The sequence below is a fragment of the Olea europaea genome, unplaced genomic scaffold (assembly GCF_002742605.1).
Source record: "Olea europaea var. sylvestris unplaced genomic scaffold, O_europaea_v1 scaffold2598, whole genome shotgun sequence".
Taxonomy (NCBI): Eukaryota; Viridiplantae; Streptophyta; class Magnoliopsida; order Lamiales; family Oleaceae; genus Olea; species Olea europaea.
Genome location: NW_019244293.1, coordinates 65,039 through 85,055, shown reverse-complemented (window position 1 = coordinate 85,055; position 20,017 = coordinate 65,039). Strand labels below are relative to the sequence as shown.

The 20,017-nt window shown below is 33.3% G+C and overlaps 1 protein-coding gene and 1 long non-coding RNA gene across 3 annotated transcripts; one reads left to right on the top strand and one right to left on the bottom strand.

Moving 5' to 3' along the window:
* The first annotated feature begins 6 nt into the window (after positions 1-6).
* LOC111382993 lies at positions 7-746 on the top strand. The gene has a single exon (XM_023007034.1). The coding sequence runs from the start codon at positions 91-93 to the stop codon at positions 520-522; it is 432 nt and encodes a 143-aa protein (XP_022862802.1). The 5' UTR covers positions 7-90; the 3' UTR covers positions 523-746.
* Positions 747-4,996: 4,250 nt separating this feature from the next.
* On the bottom strand, positions 4,997-14,620 carry LOC111382989. Of its 2 annotated transcripts, XR_002700664.1 has the most exons (4): positions 14,489-14,620; positions 12,366-12,591; positions 5,547-6,076; positions 4,997-5,320 (listed from the first exon to the last, which is right to left on the bottom strand). It is a non-coding gene; the product is annotated as an uncharacterized LOC111382989 (long non-coding RNA). The 2 variants fall into 2 exon arrangements; XR_002700663.1 differs by having other exon boundaries at positions 4,997-6,076.
* Between the last annotated feature and the right edge of the window lie 5,397 nt (positions 14,621-20,017).

The window sequence follows — 20,017 nt, the reverse complement described above, 5'->3', positions numbered from 1 at the left end:
AAGTGTATTGAGCGAAAAATTCTTGAAATTTGTATAGGGTTAGCTTGCTGGTTTTGTTATTTCCCGATATAAAATAGAAGGTGAAAAAATATGGCAAGTATTGTCTCGATCCCAGCTTTTAAAGTCTTCTCCGTTAACAAAGGCACCAGAGAGTATAGAGGATCAAGTGCTACTCGTGGGCAATGTCAAGATATTAGGGTGATGAGGATGGAAAAGCCGTTGGAAGAGCTGTACAATGTGAGGGTGGAGAGAAATGTAACGAAAGAGCGACTGACAGAGCTTGGCATTTCGAAATGGTCGATTTGGAAGACAGGCAAATGCAAGCTTCCATGGGACTGGCATGTTGATCAATTAGTTTATATTGAGGAAGGGGAGGTGAGGGTTGTGCCTGAAGGGAGTCAGCGTTATATGCAATTTGTAGCTGGTGACCTTGTTCGCTACCCCAAATGGTTTGAAGCTGATCTTTGGTTCAATGGCTTCTATCAGGAGCGCTATAGTTTCAGAGCATACGGTGATGACTAGTGGAAAATTTTTATTTCCTAAAAGCAGTTATATATGGAATGTTGGTTTTTTTTTTTCCCCCCTTAATGTCCAGCTGGAAACAATTTTGTCTCCATATTGATGTATCTCTAGAGTCGATAACTTTATTTGAGATGTGGCTGAGCATGAATGTTTTGTTGTGACTATCAGATTATTGTATAATTGGCTCATTTGCAATGACTCTCGTTCGAGGGTGGCCGTAATGACATAATACTTTTACCGAATAAATGCAGACTCCCAAAAAAAAAAAAAAAGGGAATTCAATCGCGCTACTGCGCTTGGTGAAGATTTTGAATTTATCATGCATGGTTCTCATCCAAAAAGCATATTAGACCTTCTCTTTCTGTCGTTTGCCACGTACAATTATCTTGAGCAAGATTTTTCAATACTTAGTTGGTTATGGAAGAATCAGATCCTCCTTTTCTGTTATCCATTCATCATTGGAAGAAATATCATCAAAACAAACATTCAATCGTTCATTTTCAGATTTTGCAGGTACTTGTTTCAATCCTAGTGCAATCATATACGATTTTATAGGATTCTACGTGACTTTAAAGTTATTCTAGTGTGATCCTATAAAATTATGGTTCTACACTATGAATCGTTTTGTGTTTCTAGGATCGTATGATCCTATGATTCAGATGGCAGTTTTGATAACTATTAGGTACATCCAAAGCCGATACTTGTTGTAGCGATTTGATCTCTATATCCAAATCGTTAATTTACGTACTATACACCCTGAAAGAGCCTGAATCCATCTTACCACTCACAAATTTTTCTCGCATCCTCCAAGATTCAAACCCAAGACCTTTACTACTTGTACAATTTGTACTAGAATTTAACTTAAGTTTTTCATAAGGCAAAAGTCTTAAGTTCAAATCTCATGAAGAACGCGACAAAAAGTCATGAGAGGCAAGATGGATCAATAACCTCCTAAAGTGTATGTTACGTAAGAGAACGACTAGACACGATATTCGAGTCGTTACACTTTTATAGTCTAAAACAACATGCATAACGTTTTACTTTTAAAAAATTTGAATGGTTATAATGTATTGACAAAAATATACTTTTAATGAATAATAACTTTGACTAAATCAACATGGCACTCCACAAAATCTCCTTCCCAAAGTCTTCAAAAGTTGGACAAGTCAAGTCAATAATCAATTCCCTTTGGTGATATGGATCCCAACTTAATCGAAAGTAGTTAGTGATATGGATCCCAACTTAATCGAAAGTAGTTAGTGCTCAAATTGAGCGAGCTTTGGATCATAAATGATGACTATAGCTTAATTTTGCTTATCTCACGCCAAACTACAAATAAATGTGAGTGTCTATCTTCACTCACTATAAAGGAGAAAGGCATGTTGTGTGATTTTTTTGGTTAAACTTTATTCGATTTTTTTATTTTTATTTTTATTTTACTAGGGAATAGGTGGTGATATGGATCCCAACTTAATCGAAAGTAGTTAGTGCTCAAATTGAGCGAGCTTTGGATCATAAATGATGACTATAGCTTAATTTTGCTTATCTCACGCCAAACTACAAATAAATGTGAGTGTCTATCTTCACTCACTATAAAGGAGAAAGGCATGTTGTGTGATTTTTTTGGTTAAACTTTATTCGATTTTTTTATTTTTATTTTTATTTTACTAGGGAATAGGTCGAGTAAAAAAGGCACGATCTTGAGGTAAGAGAATTGAAAGCACGGGAAGAAATATAAATATAATATTGAGCACGTAAACTATAGTTATATATAAGCTAAATAAGTAATTACTTTTCCAAATGACTATGACAAAGTAAGAGTTCAAAAATATGAGATTGAGCATCTAGAATAAAATTATATTTCAGTCAATAGCTATGAATTACATGACGCTGGTATTGCCTAAGACAACATGAATATTTTATTACATTAAAAACAATAAATAATTAACGAGTACCGACAAAAATATACTTTGAGCGAATAAATGAAACTCCAAAATAAATGAATCCAATTGCTTGTATATGATGATGATTTTGCATTTTCATTTGTGGTGCTCAACCACAAATTCTATTAGAATTTCTATTTCTCACATTTCTCATTGCATCTTGGAGCAAGATTTTTAATATGCCTCATGCAACGACATGCATAATAGATATTAGACAATTCTTCATATTTTAGCGCCACAAATATGATCAAGGATGTCAAGGTGAAACGTAATGATGGTAGATAACAAAGTGGCATGATGTGGGTCCTCCACATTTATTCAACTTACCTTATTCGATACGTTCATAGCTTTCTTTAACAACATGAATACCATATCACGTTTAAAACTATTAAATGATTAATGAGTATTGACAAAATATACTTTTAACAAATAAATGTCGACTCCGAAGTAGAAGTATCTAATTGCTTGTGTTTGATGATGATTTTGTATTTTTCATGTATGGTTCTTAACCACAAACTCGATTAAAACTCCTCTTTCTCACATTTGTCATCAGATTTTGGAGCAAGATTTCACAACATTTGCCATGCAACTATATGCATAATACATATCAGGCAATTCCTCCGATTTTAGCATCACAAATAAGATAAAGGATGATGCCAAGGCGAACAGTAATGATTGTCAATAACAAACTAGCATGATCTATGCATATTTATTCGACGAGCTCAGTTTGTTAGCTTTCTTTAACAACATAAATACCATATTACATTCAAAAGTATTAAATGATTAACGAGCATCAACAAAAAAATACTTTTAAGGAATAAATGCAAACTGCGAATTAGAAAAACATAGTTGCTTGCGTTTAATGATGATTTTGAATATTCATTCGTTGTTCTCAACCACAAATTCTATTAGAATTTGTATTTATCACTTTTTCATTGCATCTTGGAGAAAAAATTTGCACTATATCACCCCATGCAATCATATGCATAGTAGATATTAGGCAATTCCCCTATTAGAAAAAATAATAATAAGATCGAGAATGATGCCAAGGTGAAAGTTAAAGATGGTCAAATAAATAACCAACTAGCATGATGTAGTCCTACACACTTTTTTGACTTACGTTATTCGACGCACTGATTTTGTTAACTTTCTTTAATAACAAGAATATTGTAATACATTCAATAATATTAAATGATAACAAGTATTGACAAAAAAATAATTTTAAGTAATAAATGGAAACTCTGAAATAGAAGAATTCAATTGATCGCGTTTGATGATGATTTTGCATATTTCATACATGGGTTTCAACCACAAACTATTCTATAACTTCTCTTTCTCACACTTATCGTTGCATCTTGGAGCAAAATTTTATAATATGCTTGGTGCAAACCACGTGCATAATGGATATTAGGCAATTCTTCATATTTTAGCATCACAATATCTTGGTGCAAAATTTTACAATCTGCCCCTTTGCAACCACATGCACAATAGATATTAGGCAATTTTTCACTCTTTAGTATCATAAAAATTGGAGCAAGAGTTTGCAATATGTCCCATGCGACAATATACATAGTAGATAGTAGGCAATTCCCTTGGTGTCAAAAATAAGATCGAGAATGACGCCAAGGTGAAAGCTAATGATGGTCAATAAATAACCAACTGGCATGAGGTAGGTCCTTCATATTTTTTCAACTTACCTTATTCGATGAATTGATTTTGTCAAACTTTCTTCAGTAACAAGAATACATTTAATAACATGAAATGATAACGAGTATTGACAAAAACATACTTTTAAGTGATAAATGCAATCTCAAAAATAGAAGAATCCAATTGATTGCATTTGATGATGATTTTGCATATTTCACACATTGGTTTCAACCACAAAATATTTTATAACTTCTCTTTCTCACAATCATCGTGGCATTTTCAAGCAAAATTTATATGTCCTGTGCAAACCACGTGCATAATAGATATTAGGCAATTTTTCATATTTTAGCATCATAAAATCTTGGTGCAAAATTTTAAAATGTGCCCTGTGCAACCACATTCAGTGCAGATATTATGCAATTTTTCATATTTTAGTATCACGAAATATTGGAGCAAGACTTTGCAATATGTCCTGTGCAACCACGTGTATAATAGATCACTACAACAAAGTTTACTTTTTATAACGTGCAATGCACATCGTAAAAAGTTCTTTACGACGTACAGGCGCATGCTGTATAAAGCTATGCCGTAAATACTCGCATCCTTTTACGGTGTGTAATAAAGGAAAGCATGCCATTAATGTCTATCTCACAGTGTGCACTTGCACGCCATAAATACTCAGCTCTTTTACGGCGTGTATTTGCACGCCGTAAATACACTTCTTTTATGAATGCACGCCGTAAATACACTTCTTTTATGGCGTGCACTTACACATCGTAAATGTGAATTTCATTTTTTTAAAATATTTATTTATTAAATTACCAATAAGCTTATAATAATAAAAAATAAAATAAATATACCGTCACATATAACATAACCATGTTTTCCATAATTTCAATGAATAAAAGTATTAAGTGCTATCAAATACAATATACCAAAATGTAGAGTTAATCTAAATGATTACTAAGAACATTATTAGCTAGTCAAAAATTCGATATCAATATACCAAAAGTATCGATTACTGCTCCAAAAACAACTTACTAAAATAATAAAAAATATTCGACACATATTGAAGACATCCCATAATCATGGTGATCTCCTGTTGGCAAGCAAGCATTTGGACCAAATTTGTAGCTTGTAACATGGTCAGCGGATATCGGATTGCTGCATGCCATATGCTTTATTTTAGTCTGTGAAACTGAGTAGTCCTGGAACCAAAAATAAAGAGAAAAATTAATTGATCATGGTGTACTTTTTAAAAATAAATGCCAAGTGACAAACATCAATTTCATTTCACTTGGCCTAGTGTATATGGCTATTGTAATTTATGAATAAGATCCTCTTTATTATGGTTCTTGTCCATAATTTACAAGTAAACAACAAAACCAGTAAAATAAGACAAAAAAAACTGCTAAAAGAGCAAACTGGACATACCCAAGTCATGGCTACTTGTGCAGCTTCTTGGACTTCATGAACCAATCCAATTTCAAGTAATGGAAGAATATGCATCTACATTATTTAACTAACGGCAACTAAAAAGAAAAATAAAAACCATGGCAATGTGACTCAAAACCATAGCCGAAGGTTAGCCACAAGACATCATAGATCAATTTGTAGAGAAACTAGACTAGATAAATGGTGGCAATGGGAATTAATATTCTTTAGTCACTATCATAATCAAGAGGTCCATTTGTAAAAATAACGAGACCATAAAATTTATAAGAATGATAGATAGCAATTTGTTTAAATAAGCAAGACAAGAAATAGTAACTTTCTGTTATTTAGGAAAAAAGATTCTGTTATTCATTTGAATCGTGGCTTGATATTTCCCCACTAATTAATTATGTCCAAAGACCAATAAACAAAAAAGAAACAAAAAGGAGAATAATAAAGATTAGTCATTACCCAACAAGAGCACAACAAACTCCTGCCCGGGAAGCATCAAAGGCCTTGTGCATATATTACTGTAAGAACAAGATAATCAGAATGACAGAGTAAACTGTCATCTAATAACTACGAGCTACAGTTAATATGGAGATGCAAAAAAATCTAAACCTCAAATACTACAAGGAGAACATATGGATGAGGCAATGTTGTTGTACCAAGCTTTCTAACAGCACACTCTCAATAAACTCTGTTTCATGCATGGCCTTTGGTTGCAGTTCTTCCAGTTAAACAGGAAAGTGTACAGCTAGTGAAACAGGAAAGATAACTTATAATTTTGACTGTTCGATAGGCCAAAAAAATAAAAATTTTAATCATCATTTCCAGATCATTTTGTCCAAATGTATTCTCTATATTCTAACAACCTAATAGTTACTGTAGCATGCACAGAATGAACTACTGGTGTAGGAACTTTGCTTTCACCAAATTGAAATGAAAATGCACTTCAAAATATAGAGAACAGAGATAAGAATGAGAATATACAGGTAAAGCCACCAGAGCAGAAGAAAAGCCTATCTAGTCTCACAAAGATAAGATTACTCAATTTTATTTACTTAAACTTTCTAACATTCCCCGGGGATATTGGGAACCAAGCCTCAGGCGCTATAGGTTTTGTGGTAGATTATTGAGAGTTCAGTTTTTTGTAATGGCAAGGAGGATGAGAGATGGTGGCTTTTGCCCACCATCCTGTTACTGCTCAAGGCAATTCAAGCTCGGTTTGTCGATTGACACATAGCAAATTTAGAAGTCTGAGATTTTTCTCTCTTCATTCCTAACCTCGATACCTTTTGAGCCTACGAATCTGTTTCTTGATGCAAAACTATTTGTGGGAGGAAGTTGTTGTAAAATTTTGTTTCACAAGTGTACGAGCCGTAACAAGTAATAGTGGACCTAAGAATCCGGATTGTCGATCCCACAAGGACTATTTTCTAGCACTTAATTCAATTTTTTCTTTAACTACTATTTGATGAAAACAAATTAAAAGTGTATGATTTGAATTTTAATCTAAAATCTAGAAAATAAATGAATGCTCACACGATTGATTGGAAAGTCAAATAATGAATAGATGTTATGGCAGAATAACTTCACCTATTGATCACTTTTACATATCAAATTAAAACTCAATTATAATGTAGTGTTCGGTCGAATTCTCCTATTGTATTCAATTTAGCCTTTTCGAGTTCTCATTGAGCCTATTGGACTAATTAAATTTCATATCTCTATACAAGTTCAACTTAGTTAAACTAGTTCTTTGTCCTAGAAATTCAATTATGACCGCAATAAATAGTATATGTATCTCTACTCATTATACGAATGTACTGAATTTTACTACATGATCTAAATCCTAAACTCATATCTCTATTTGTAAAGGATTCACATAAATCATCAAACTATTGATCAGATAATTTAATGCCTTCAATTCATAGCAAAATCAACACATGAAAAAAATGAAAAGCTAAGAATCTTAATAAGAGAACATAAAGGATCCCAGTTGGTTACATAATTCATCCTAACAATAAATTTAACTTTCATAATGCAAGAAGAAAAATAATCAATTGTCTTCGAATACATCATCGCATTTGTAATAAAGATGTAGAAGAAAAAGTAAAATTCTTGTACCAAGATCTCATTCTCATTCCAATCAATGCTTCAAATTTTCAATTGCTTAGTGTTATTCTTCTTGAATTTCTCTTTTGAATCTCCATTTTTGTTGTCTTGCCTCCCAATGTGTGAAGAATCCCTCAAAAGTATAAGAAATATGTACTTATAGGTGCCCCCTCCGTTTTGTATAGAAATTAAGATTTTTATGGATTTTAAGATGACCCCTACGCCTAAGCGCTACATTTGCAATGCCTAAGCGCTGATGGTGGCGCCTGGGCGCTATGATTGGAGCACCTAGGCGCTACCTCTCAGTTCAAATTTCAGTTTTTCTTCAGTTTTGTGGCGTCTAGGCACTGTATTTTTGTGGTGGCTAGGCGCTACGAATACAGCGCCTAGGCACTGTCTTTCTGCTCCAATTTCCTTATTTTTGATCTCTTCATCCGCTTTAGTTCCTCTTTTTGCATCGCCTTTCCTAATCTTCAAAACAACACTAACAAACACATCAAAAACGTTATATACTCACAAGATCTAGCAAATAATTCAGCTAAAATTGTGCAAAATTCATGAGTGAAACAAACTCATCAAATACCCCCAAACTTAATCGTTTGCTAGTCCTCGAGCAAACAAACACATCAAACAATTAAATCACCAAAGGACGATATAGACAAGCATACAAAAGATAATTGGTTGGACAATCAAGCTTTTTACTTCAAGATTTGAGATTTTGATGTTTATTCCACAAACATGCTCCAAGTCAAAATACCAAACCAATATCTACTCTTCCAGTGCAAAATCGACGTGTGTGTATGAAGAATTAAGTAATCCACCATAACTGCACAAGTTGTTTCAACTCTAACCCTCTGTAGTCAAATATATCCTTACATTTCTCGTGCGATTCATACACCCCCAAACTTATTCTTTTGACTCATTCTCAATGTATAATCTGAGATTGAATATTTCATTAATATCCTCACCCTCTTGAGTTCAGATGGACGTTACTAGTTTCAAGTCAACACTTTAGTAAACATGGATTCTCCAATTATTTGATATCTTCAACTGCCACGACTAACAAGCTAATTATCCTTCATCGAAAGTCAAATTTTCTCAAATAAGTGTTAGAACTTAACCAAGGTAGTTAGTGCTTTTGCTCTTTTCATGCATTTACTTTTTCCATTTTTCACAAGTTTTTTTCCCATTTTTTTGTTTGCATTCTCTTCATTAAGCTTTCTAGATGACCCCTATAACAGGCTTTAGGCCGATGATTTCCAAATCAGATGATTTTAGGGAACTAGGTTTTAAACACCCTTACAGACTTACTGACCCGAATAAAAAAGGCTTCGAAGAAAACCAATTTTTGTTTCAAGTACAGCGTCATCTTTGATTGCCTTCTAAATGACCCATGTAGCGGACTTTAGGCCAATAACTCTCAAGTCAGATGACTTTAGGGCACCATGTTTTAAGATACCCTTGCAGGCTTAATTACTCGAGTCATTAAAACCTAAAAGAGAAGTTTTTTCAATTTCAAATGTACATGCCTTGATTAGTGCAATGCTCCTATCACACATTTATTCAAACAAACCAACCTTCAACTTAAGACTTTCGCCTAGTTTTATGATGCTAGTCTAAGGCAATCCACACATAAGTTTTCACATATGGAATCTAAATTCACATTTGCATCTTCCTACAACTATAAAGCCACCCCCAAATTGTGTTAAATTTGGTCTAAGGATAAATAATTTACTTTGATTTAGGAAAAACATCTATGTCCAATTAAATCAACCTATCTAACAGATGAATCAACTCATTTCATCACAGCGTCAAACTCAATTTTGGCGCACATATAATATCGAGTTTTGCAAGGTTAAGTTTAAATCAATCTAGCATACATCCTATGCACAGTTCATAAATCAACACCAAATCTCAAAAGTAAAAAGTAATTGTAAGCCAAAATGTCAAACTCAAAAAAATTTCAGGTGGGCAATTAATAATAATACACTTTCCCAAACTTAAATTAAACATTGTCCTCGATGTTAAACTTAAAGGAAAATGAGAGAGGACTTCCATGAAATGTCAGTATTGCCTATGATGTTGTGGCATCTTGGTGTTGTATTTTGATCGACTCTTCTTCCACACTCTTTCCCAAACTTGAGCTTTGTTCTATTTTCTCCATGTCCATGTTGGTTTGAGTGTTTCGCGACGTCATGTTCTTGAAAAATTAAACTCATGGAATAAGGGTTACTTAACTCAAACATCTAATAATCAACTTAATTACTCAAAGACCTATAAGTAGAAGATGTATGGGTGATGATTCTTGAATATGCTATAAATTAAACTATCCTAAAATTTTGAAAACAAAATAAATAAAATAAAATAAAAGCCCGGGTTGCCTTCCAAGAAGGGCTTCTTTTAAGTCACTACTTTACTTGTGCCGCTAATTTATCATGATGGCTCGAACCAAATTATTCCATCATTGCACTTTGTGCAACTCTTGTTTATGCACCCTTTCTTGACTTTCCATATTTTGATATTTCCATTTTTATCCCTATCAAAAAGTCCACCAAAATTTGATTTTCTTTTTTAACAACCTCGTTGATCAGGTGGCTCTTCTTCATCTACTCTACAGTAACTTTTGATGTTAGGGGTTTGCTCATATTGGGTGTAGATATTGAATATCTCTCGCTTGTCCTCCACCCTCAATATTATCTCACCATTCTCCATATCAATTAAGGTTCGCCCCGTTGATAAGAATGGCCGACCCAATATAACTGGAATGTCTCAATCTTCTGGTATGTCCAACACTATGAAGTCTACAGGAAATATGAAATTTTCTGCTTTTACGAGTACATCCTCAATTTTTGCCACGTGACCTTGCGATTGTTCTATCAGCCAGTTGTAGCATTATTAATGTTGAGTTGACTTCACCTAGTCCTAAATTCACTGTAAAGAGAATACGACATTAGATTGATACTAGCACCAGTGTCACACAATGCATTAATTGAACAGGAATCTTCAATTGAAATTGGTAAAGTAAAACTCCCTGGATCCTTCACTTTGGGAGGCAATTTGCTCTGGACTCTTGCACTACTTTCCTCAATTAATGCCACAGTTTCAAACTCCAGAAGCTTTCTTTTCTTTGTAACAACTCTTTCAAAAATTTTGCGTAGCTTGGAATTTGTAGTATCACATCAATAAATGTAACATTGATCTGGACTTCTTGAAAACATCGAGAAATTTTTCATAATTTGTGTCTTGTTTGCTCTTCTTGAGCTTTTGAGGAGAGAGAATGAGAGGCATGTCATCTTTGTTTAGACTTGGTGTTTTGGCAGCTGATGTTTCCGTACTTTTTCTATTTTCAGTTGTGTTTAGTGCAGATTTTCTACCATTGTAGCTTCATCAATCACTTTTTGGTCATCTTTTTCCTTTGGGTCTCTCTGTAGTGATTTCTGGCGATTGTACCTCGCTCTTTGTATTCATGACATGAATATTTTGCTCCATCGACTTCTTTCGAAGTCTTTAGGGAAATGGAAGTGAAGGTACATATGCTTTAACTTTCACGAGGGCCCTGGGTAGATCATTCTCCACTATTTTAATTACCATCACTTGTTCCTTAGAAGTTATTATTGTATTGCCTGGCAATGTCCCTTGTGAACGTTCTGCAAGTTGTTGTGCTATCTGACCAATTTATGTCTCCAGTTTCTTGATGGATGCCTGCTGATTTTGAAAGTTCGTGTCAATTTGATGGAACACCTTGTCCGTCTTCTACACATATTGTTGAAACATCTCCCCCAATCTTGGTCTTCCTTCTTGCTGGAAATTGTTCCCATATGAGTTGAAATTACGGGAGCTATTTTGAATAAAGTTTATTTGTTCCTCTGAAGAGGTGAGCATCATGCAACTCTCTGTAGCGTGATTTCTTCCACAATTCTCACGTGTTGAACTGGCCATCATTGCATTTGCTCCATGTGTTTGCACTTTTACAAGTAACTCTACAAGTTTTGTTAAAGCTGATATCGGTGCATTGGTAGATGTTGTGTTGTCTAATTCATACATTCCTGCTGCCTTTGGTGATACAACTCTTTTTGATAAGAACATTGAATGTGTGGTGGCAATTAACTCAAATAGGTCCATGGTTTGTTGCACTGATTTCCCTATGATTGATCCACCAATAGAGGCATCAACTTGAGATTTTAACAGTGGTGTAAGACCGGTGTAGAAGTACTGCACTTCGTTCCTAGAGTGATTCCATGGTTTGGACATTTTCTCATCAGCTCATTAAATCTATTACATGCTTCGTGAAAGTTTTCTCCCTCTTTCTGTTGAAAAATATGAATTTCCAATCTGATTTTAGTTATTCTGGTTGGTGGGAAGAATTTGTTGCAAAATTTCCTAGTCAGTTCTTCCCATGTAGTAATGCTGGCACGAGGCTCCGCATCTAACCACTCCAATGCATCATCTCTCAATGTAAATGAAAATAGTCGTAATTTAATAGCATCTTCATTGACCACATGAGCATGAAATTTCTGATAGTTTCTAAAAATTTTGGAAATATGTGTGTTCGGATTCTCATGAGGTAACTCGTAGAATTGCAGAGTGTTGCTCATCAAGTTAATCCAATCTAAAATTTATTCACCCCAAAATCTGGATACACGATATTGGAGTGCATGTATGCTGCTATAAGTGTCAGAAACATTGATATTGGCAAATCACCTTCATTTATTTCCTCTCTCATACTGCTGTTCCGTTGGTGCTACCACTCTTGCAGTCATTTGTCTAATCGGCTGAATAGGTATAGGGATTTGTTGATTGTCAGCCATTTGATGTTGCTGTTTTTGTTTGTATTTTTTGCGTCTTCGTCTGAAGGTACGTTCTATCTCCGAATCAAATGGTTCAAGATTGTCGCCTTTGGCACGTAGCATATAACGAACACAATTTTCTGTAAATAAAAGAAAAATAAACAAATCAAATAATAGTTAAAAAAATTTAAGATTAAAAGACATAGTCTCCGGTAACGGTGCCAAAAACTTGTTGTAAAATTTTGTTTCGCGAGTGTACGACCCATAACAAGTAATAGTAGACCTAAGAGTCCGGATTGTCTATCCTACAAGGACTATTTTCTAGCATTTAATTCAATTTTTTCTTTAACTACTATTTGATGGAAACAAATTAAAAATTGTATGATTTGAGTTTTAATCTAAAATCTAGAAAATAAATGAATACTCACACGATTGGTTGGAAAACAAATAATGAATGGATGTTATGGCAGAATAACTTCACATATTGATCACCATTACATCTCAAATTAAAACTCAATTCTAATGTAGTGTTCGATCGAGATCTCCTATTGTATTCAACTTACCCCTCTCGAGTTCTTATTGAGCCTATTCGACTAATTAAATTTCATATCTCTATGTAAGTTCAACTTAGTTAAACGAGTTCTTTGTCCTAGAAGTTCAATTATGACCGCAATAAATGGTATATGTATCTCTACTCATTATACAAATGTACTGAACTTTACTACCTGGTCTAAATCCTAAACTCATATCTCTATCCTTAAAGAATTCACACAAATTATCAAACTATTGATCAGATAATTCAATGCCTTCAATTCATAGTAAAATCAACACATGAAAAAATTAAAAACTAAGAATCTTAATAAGAGAACATAAAGGATCACAATTGGTTACATTATTCGCCCTAACAATAAATTTAACTATTCATAATGCAAGAAGAAAAATAATCAATTGTCTTAGAATACATCATTGGATTCGTAGAAGAAAAAGTAAAATTCTTGCACCAAGATTTCCTTCCCCTTCCAATCAATGCTTCAAATCTTCAATTATTTAGTGTTATTCTCCTTGAATTTCTTTTTTGAATCTCCCCTTTTTGTTGTCTTGCCTCCCAATGTGTGAAGAATCCCTCAAAAGTATGAGAAAGATGTATCTGTAGGTGTCCCCTACGTTTTCCGTAGAAATTAGGATTTTTATGGACTTTAAAACGGCCAAAAAAGTGCCCTAGATGACCTAGATGCAATGCCAAAGCGCTAGGAAATAGCGCCTAAGCACCGCGTCAATTTAACTGCAGTACCTAAGCGCTACATTTGGTAGCGCCTGGGCGCTATGATTGCAGTGCCTAGGTGTTGCCTCTCGGGTTCAAATATCAATTTTTCTTCAATTTTTTAGCTCCTTTTCTGCTCCAATTTCCTTATTTTTGATCTCTTCGTCTGCTTTAGTTCCTTTTTTTGCATCGCCTTTGATAATCTTCAAAACAACACTAACAAACACATAAAAAACGTTCTATGCTCACAAGATCTAGCAAATAATTAAGCTAAAATTGTGCAAAATTCATGAGTGAAACAAACTCATCAGAAGTGAACTGGATTTTTCTACACAGTAAATAGGGTCACCATGTACACACATCTCAGAGTAAAATAGGATCTTTAATCAGAGTAATTGAATTATTTTTACCATGTACATATATGTTCCCATTTGTGCATCGTTTAGAGAAAATTATAATTGGGTGAATAATTTAAAGGCAGGCAAACAGATTACAAGTTTGGTAACTAAAGCTTACTATATATTCTAATCATTCCAAATCAATAATGAAATCGTATTCTGGCCCTAAATGTTGTGAAATAGCAATTCACTGGCCACTGCCCAATGCACGCCCAAATAAATTGCTAGCTACATTCAATCCCACAAATCACATAAACATAATACCCAGGCCCCAACAACTCATTTTCAAACAGAAACCCTCGTCAAGTTTTAACAAACAAATGTAATATCAAATTGTAAGAAGCTGGGATTAGAAGGGTAGGGTTCATTGAAACTTACGGGAAGTGGAGAGATCCGAGCAGTGGCGAGAAAAAGAAATAAACCGAAATCAAATACTTTCAATGATGTCGGTGACTCACAGTGACCGACATATTTTGAGCGATTTCGCCGTAGACGTAGGATGAACTCTGTCGTTCGTGCTCTTTTCAATTTTAAGGGATTTAAATTTAACTATTTGGGCCGTTTGTGTCAAGGATTGGTGGGCTTCATAAATTTCAATTTTTTTACATACACGGCCCGTGTACTAAAAGCATGCCGTTAATGCTTGTTTAATACGGCGTGCAAAGGATGCACACCGTAAATACTTTAATTAAAGAATCTTTTACGGCATACATATAGTGCATGCCATAATTAGTCTCTTTTTACTGCATGCCGTAGATGCACGTCGTAAAAATGAATGCCGTAAAAGGCTCATTCGGCATGACGTAGGTCCTCATTTATTTGATGCACCTCATTCGGCACGTTGAGTTTGTTGGGAGTCATAAGAGTGTTGAGGAGTGGCAATTGTGCCCCTAATATTTAAAAAAAAAAAAAATATGTAGGTATTTTGAAAATTTTTAAGATATACATAATATATGTATTTTTTTTCCATTCGATATTCTTTTGGCCCTCCCTAATTGATAATCATGACTTCGACACTGGGCAATACTTCATATTTTCAAATCAACGAGGATGATGTGAGGGTTGAAAATTATGTAGGTCCTCCACGTTTATTTGTCTTGAGTTTGTTAGTTTCCTTTGATTTTCTCTTGACTTAATTAGCCTTTAAGGAGTTTCTCTTTTACAAGAGACCTCTTTACTATGAAGTTTTGTAACTCACGAGCAAAGCAACAAAGATTGCCCTGAACAATGTCAACACCAAAAGTAACTTTAGAATCCAAACAATTTTAATATCATTGTTGTTTTCACAATTGATTCTCTCATTTCCTATAGCAATCACAAAAAAACTACTGAAATAATCCTTCATCTTAGATGTGCTAATAATATATTCAGAATGGAATATGATTGTCCTCAAAAATAACTTTGAATTCGATTTCAATTACATTGATCTGTGTTGGAAAATAGAGTGATTTGTGTATAGATTTTTTATCAATGAATACAGTCAATTTATATAACATAACAAATATAATTCAATAATAATATAAATATAAAATAGAGAAGAGATTTAGAAAACAAGTTTTGGGAATCACGTCGAAAACTTTGTCTTAAAGTCGTGATACTTCCCCTTCATGCGGGTTCTTTCAGCACTATACGGCTCCAAAACAAAATTCATGCGGCTCTCCTTCTACGTGCACAACCATAGGGAGATAAGTGAACGAGTCTTTCATTGAGTTGGCAAAATAGTATGAATATAATATAAAATTATAGAGAATACAATACTTTAAGTTGTTGTAAAATATGTACAACAATGAAATCCAATCACTTTTTATAAGTAAAATTTAAACCCCCACATTTATACCATTACATAAGTTATAATATGTATTATGGTCTTTTAATTTTATGTTAAAAATAAAAATGAAGCACGTGTTTGTTTCCCATTCTTTCCCCATTAAAATGAAAAATATAACCGTTATTCATCACATTAAGCCACCAAATTTGAATTTCTATATTTCAAGTGGAGCCCGTAATAGTTATATTTTTCATTCTCACCTTCCAAAAATGAGAAACAAACGGGAGCTAAAAGGTTTTTAATTTGAAATGTTGAAATTTTTATTCTTAAGTTGTAACCTAAATTATGAGATTTAATTTTATATTAAAATCAAAATTGAAAATTAATATTTGTTGTAAAAGTTTTAAAACTTCTAAAAAATGTTCCAACAATCCTCCACAAGTTTTAAAATTTTAAAATAGATAAATATATATAATAATAGCAATATTATACTGTATAATGGGTGTAAGTGTCTTTTAGACTTGAACCTCACATAATAATAACAATTTCCATTTAAGAAAGCCATAATGGAGTAGTCTTGAATTAGGTCTCTTGGCCAAATTTCAATTGTTCTAAACAGTATCAATTTAAGCCCAATTCATTGCGGGTACGATGTTAATGGTCATGCACTCTAATCTTGATTCTAATAAGACTCTATGGAGAATAGCCCAATCCCACAACCATGGTCTTATGACAACTCTTACATAGGCGAGTCTTCCAAGGGTGTCTGTGATTCACACCTCAGGAGAATTATCATCTCGGTACTCATTCAAGGTTAAACCCTTCCTAATATCAAGTTATTATTAGCACTATCACCATAGGGATGTGCACAAATAAAATAGTGCTATTATAAGTCACGCAGTGTGGGTTGTTTCTACCACATTGAACCTTCTTCATAGGATATCCAATCACAAAGGTTGGGTTACTCTTGGAAGTGACTCCCTTATGGGCTTAAACCCATCCCGCTCAATGACCATAATTTATTTCATGTCCCTCTTGGACAATAATTTGATAACATTAATTTGCAAATCTTATTCTCCTCTTGCATATTCGTACATTTGCAAAGTCGCATAAGAAGTTTTTTCAAAATGTCAATATCGCATATATAATTATAATAATATAATTTCATGAAGTTTCAGATATTGGCTTCTAGTAACATGTTTGAGGAGATATATCTATTGAGCTCTTGCATTTCACATCCGCATTTTGAAGATATCCATCGTGTGGAGCTTCTTTGAAAATTTTTCATGCCTACAAACACGTCTAACCATTTTTAAAAAAAATGAGTGTCACAATAAATGAGAATAACTTAGATAGATTTAAATAAAAGTATGACATCTCGATATTCATCCAACTTTTCTTCGAGCATTGACCAAAGAAACGAAAAACTATATCAAATAATTTAATACCCCCACGTCTCAAGGAAATCCAACTTGAATTGAGTAAATATATGATATTACAATTTCTCTCTTTTGATAGGATTAAACATAGCGAGGAGATAATTGATGCATGTTTATCAATCTATACTTTCCTGATTTCCATCCACTAGTATATTTGCATTTTTTTAGCATTATTCCAATTAATTATTAGGAGCTTAAGGCATCATTATCATATCTCTTGTTCAATTCTTTCAGCTCATATGCACGCAAAGTTGTACATATACATCACACATAAAATTTGTTTATTTCACATTATATTTTCAAGCAACATAGTGCAGAGGTCGGATTACTCCTCATATATTTTGCCGTGTAAATAAATAGTTTGGAAATGTTTTTCATCTTCTCATTAATATTTATTTTAACCAAGCATCAAAATATAATTCTCATGACAATAATACTAATAGTTGAAATTTTCAATAGAATAAAATCACCATCAACCACAGGAGTTACACTTGATCTAATTATGCACATTAATTAAGAAATTAAACCTTTTGTAAAATATAATTCAGCAGATTTCATTTTAGCTCAAAAGAAATGAAAGTAACAAAGTTGACAACAACAAATGGCTGAAAATTTTGGGTTCTTTCACTTTTTTCTGTTTATTCTCCTTACAAGAATAAAAGTTTGAACAAGTTTTTCAAATAGCCTTTTGGTCAATAACTTCAATATTTGCAGTGAACTAGAAATTTATTTATTTTTTAGGGTCCTCCACATTTATTCAACTTACCTTATTCGATACGTTCATAGCTTTCTTTAACAACATGAATACCATATCACGTTTAAAAATATTAAATGATTAATGAGTATTGACCAAAATATACTTTTAACAAATAAATGTCGACTCCGAAGTAGAAGTATCTAATTGCTTGTGTTTGATGATGATTTTGTATTTTTCATGTATGGTTCTTAACCACAAACTCGATTAAAACTCCCCTTTCTCACATTTGTCATCGGATTTTGGAGCAAGATTTCACAACATTTGCCATGCAACTATATGCATAATACATATCAGGCAACTCCTCAGATTTTAGCATCACAAATAAGATAAAGGATGATGCCAAGGCGAACAGTAATGATTGTCGATAACAAACTGGCATGATCTATGCATATTTATTCGACGAGCTCAGTTTGTTAGCTTTCTTTAACAACATAAATACCATATTACATTCAAAAGTATTAAATGATTAACGAGTATCGACAAAAAAATACTTTTAAGGAATAAATGCAAACTGCGAATTAGAAAAATATAGTTGCTTGCGTTTAATGATGATTTTGAATATTTATTCGTTGTTCTCAACCACAAATTCTATTAGAATTTGTATTTCTCACTTTTTCATTGCATCTTGAAGAAAAAATTTGCAATATACCACCCCATGCAACCATATGCATAGTAGATATTAGGCAATTCCCCTATTAGAAAAAATAATAATAAGATCGAGAATGATGCCAAGGTGAAAGTTAAAGATGGTCAAATAAATAACCGACTAGCATGATGTAGTCCTACACACTTTTTTGACTCAACTTATTCTACGCACTGATTTTGTTAACTTTCTTTAATAACAAGAATATTGTAATACATTCAATAATATTAAATGATAACAAGTATTGACAAAAACATAATTTTAAGTAATAAATGAGAACTCCGAAATAGATGAATTCAATTGATCGCATTTGATGATGATTTTGCATATTTCATACATGGGTTTCAACCACAAACTATTCTATAACTTTTCTTTCTCACACTCGTCGTTGCATCTTGGAGCAACTATTATAATATGCCTGGTGCAAACCACGTGCATAATGGATATTAGGCAATTCTTCATATTTTAGCATCACAATATCTTGGTGCAAAATTTTACAATCTGCCCCTGTGCAACCACATGCACAATAAATATTAGGCAATTTTTCATACTTTAGTATCATAAAAATTGGAGCAAGAGTTTGCAATATGTCCCATGCAACAATATACATAGTAGATAGTAGGCAATTCCCTTGTCAAAAATAAGATCAAGAATGACGCCAATGTGAAAGCTAATGATAGTCAATAAATAACCAACTGGCATGAGGTAGGTCCTTCATATTTTTTCAACTTACCTTATTCGATGAATTGATTTTGTCAAACTTTCTTCACTAACAAGAATACATTTAATAACATGAAATGATAACGAGTATTGACAAAAACATACTTTTAAGTGATAAATGCAATCTCAAAAATAGAAGAATCCAATTGATCGCATTTGATGATGATTTTGCATATTTCACACATTGGTTTCAACCCCAAAATATTTTATAACTTCTCTTCCTCACGATCATCGTGGCATTTTGAAGCAAAATTTGTATGTCCTGTGCAAACCACGTGCATAATAGATATTAGGCAATTCTTCATATTTTAGCATCATAAAATCTTGGTGCAAAATTTTACAATGTGCCCTGTGCAACAACATGCAGTGTAGATTTTATGCAATTTTTCATATTTTAGTATCACGAAATATTGGAGCAAGGCTTTGCAATATGTCCCGTGCAACCACATGTACAATAGATCACTACAGCAAAGTTTACTTTTTACGACGTGCAATGCACATCGTAAAAAGTTCTTTACGACGTACAGGCGCATGCCATATAAAGCGATGCCATAAATACTTGCATCCTTTTACGGCGTGT

Coding starts and splice junctions, on each gene's coding strand:
- LOC111382993 (XM_023007034.1), top strand. CDS start 91: ATGGCAAGTATTGTCTCGATCCCAGCTTTTAAAGTCTTCTCCGTTAAC.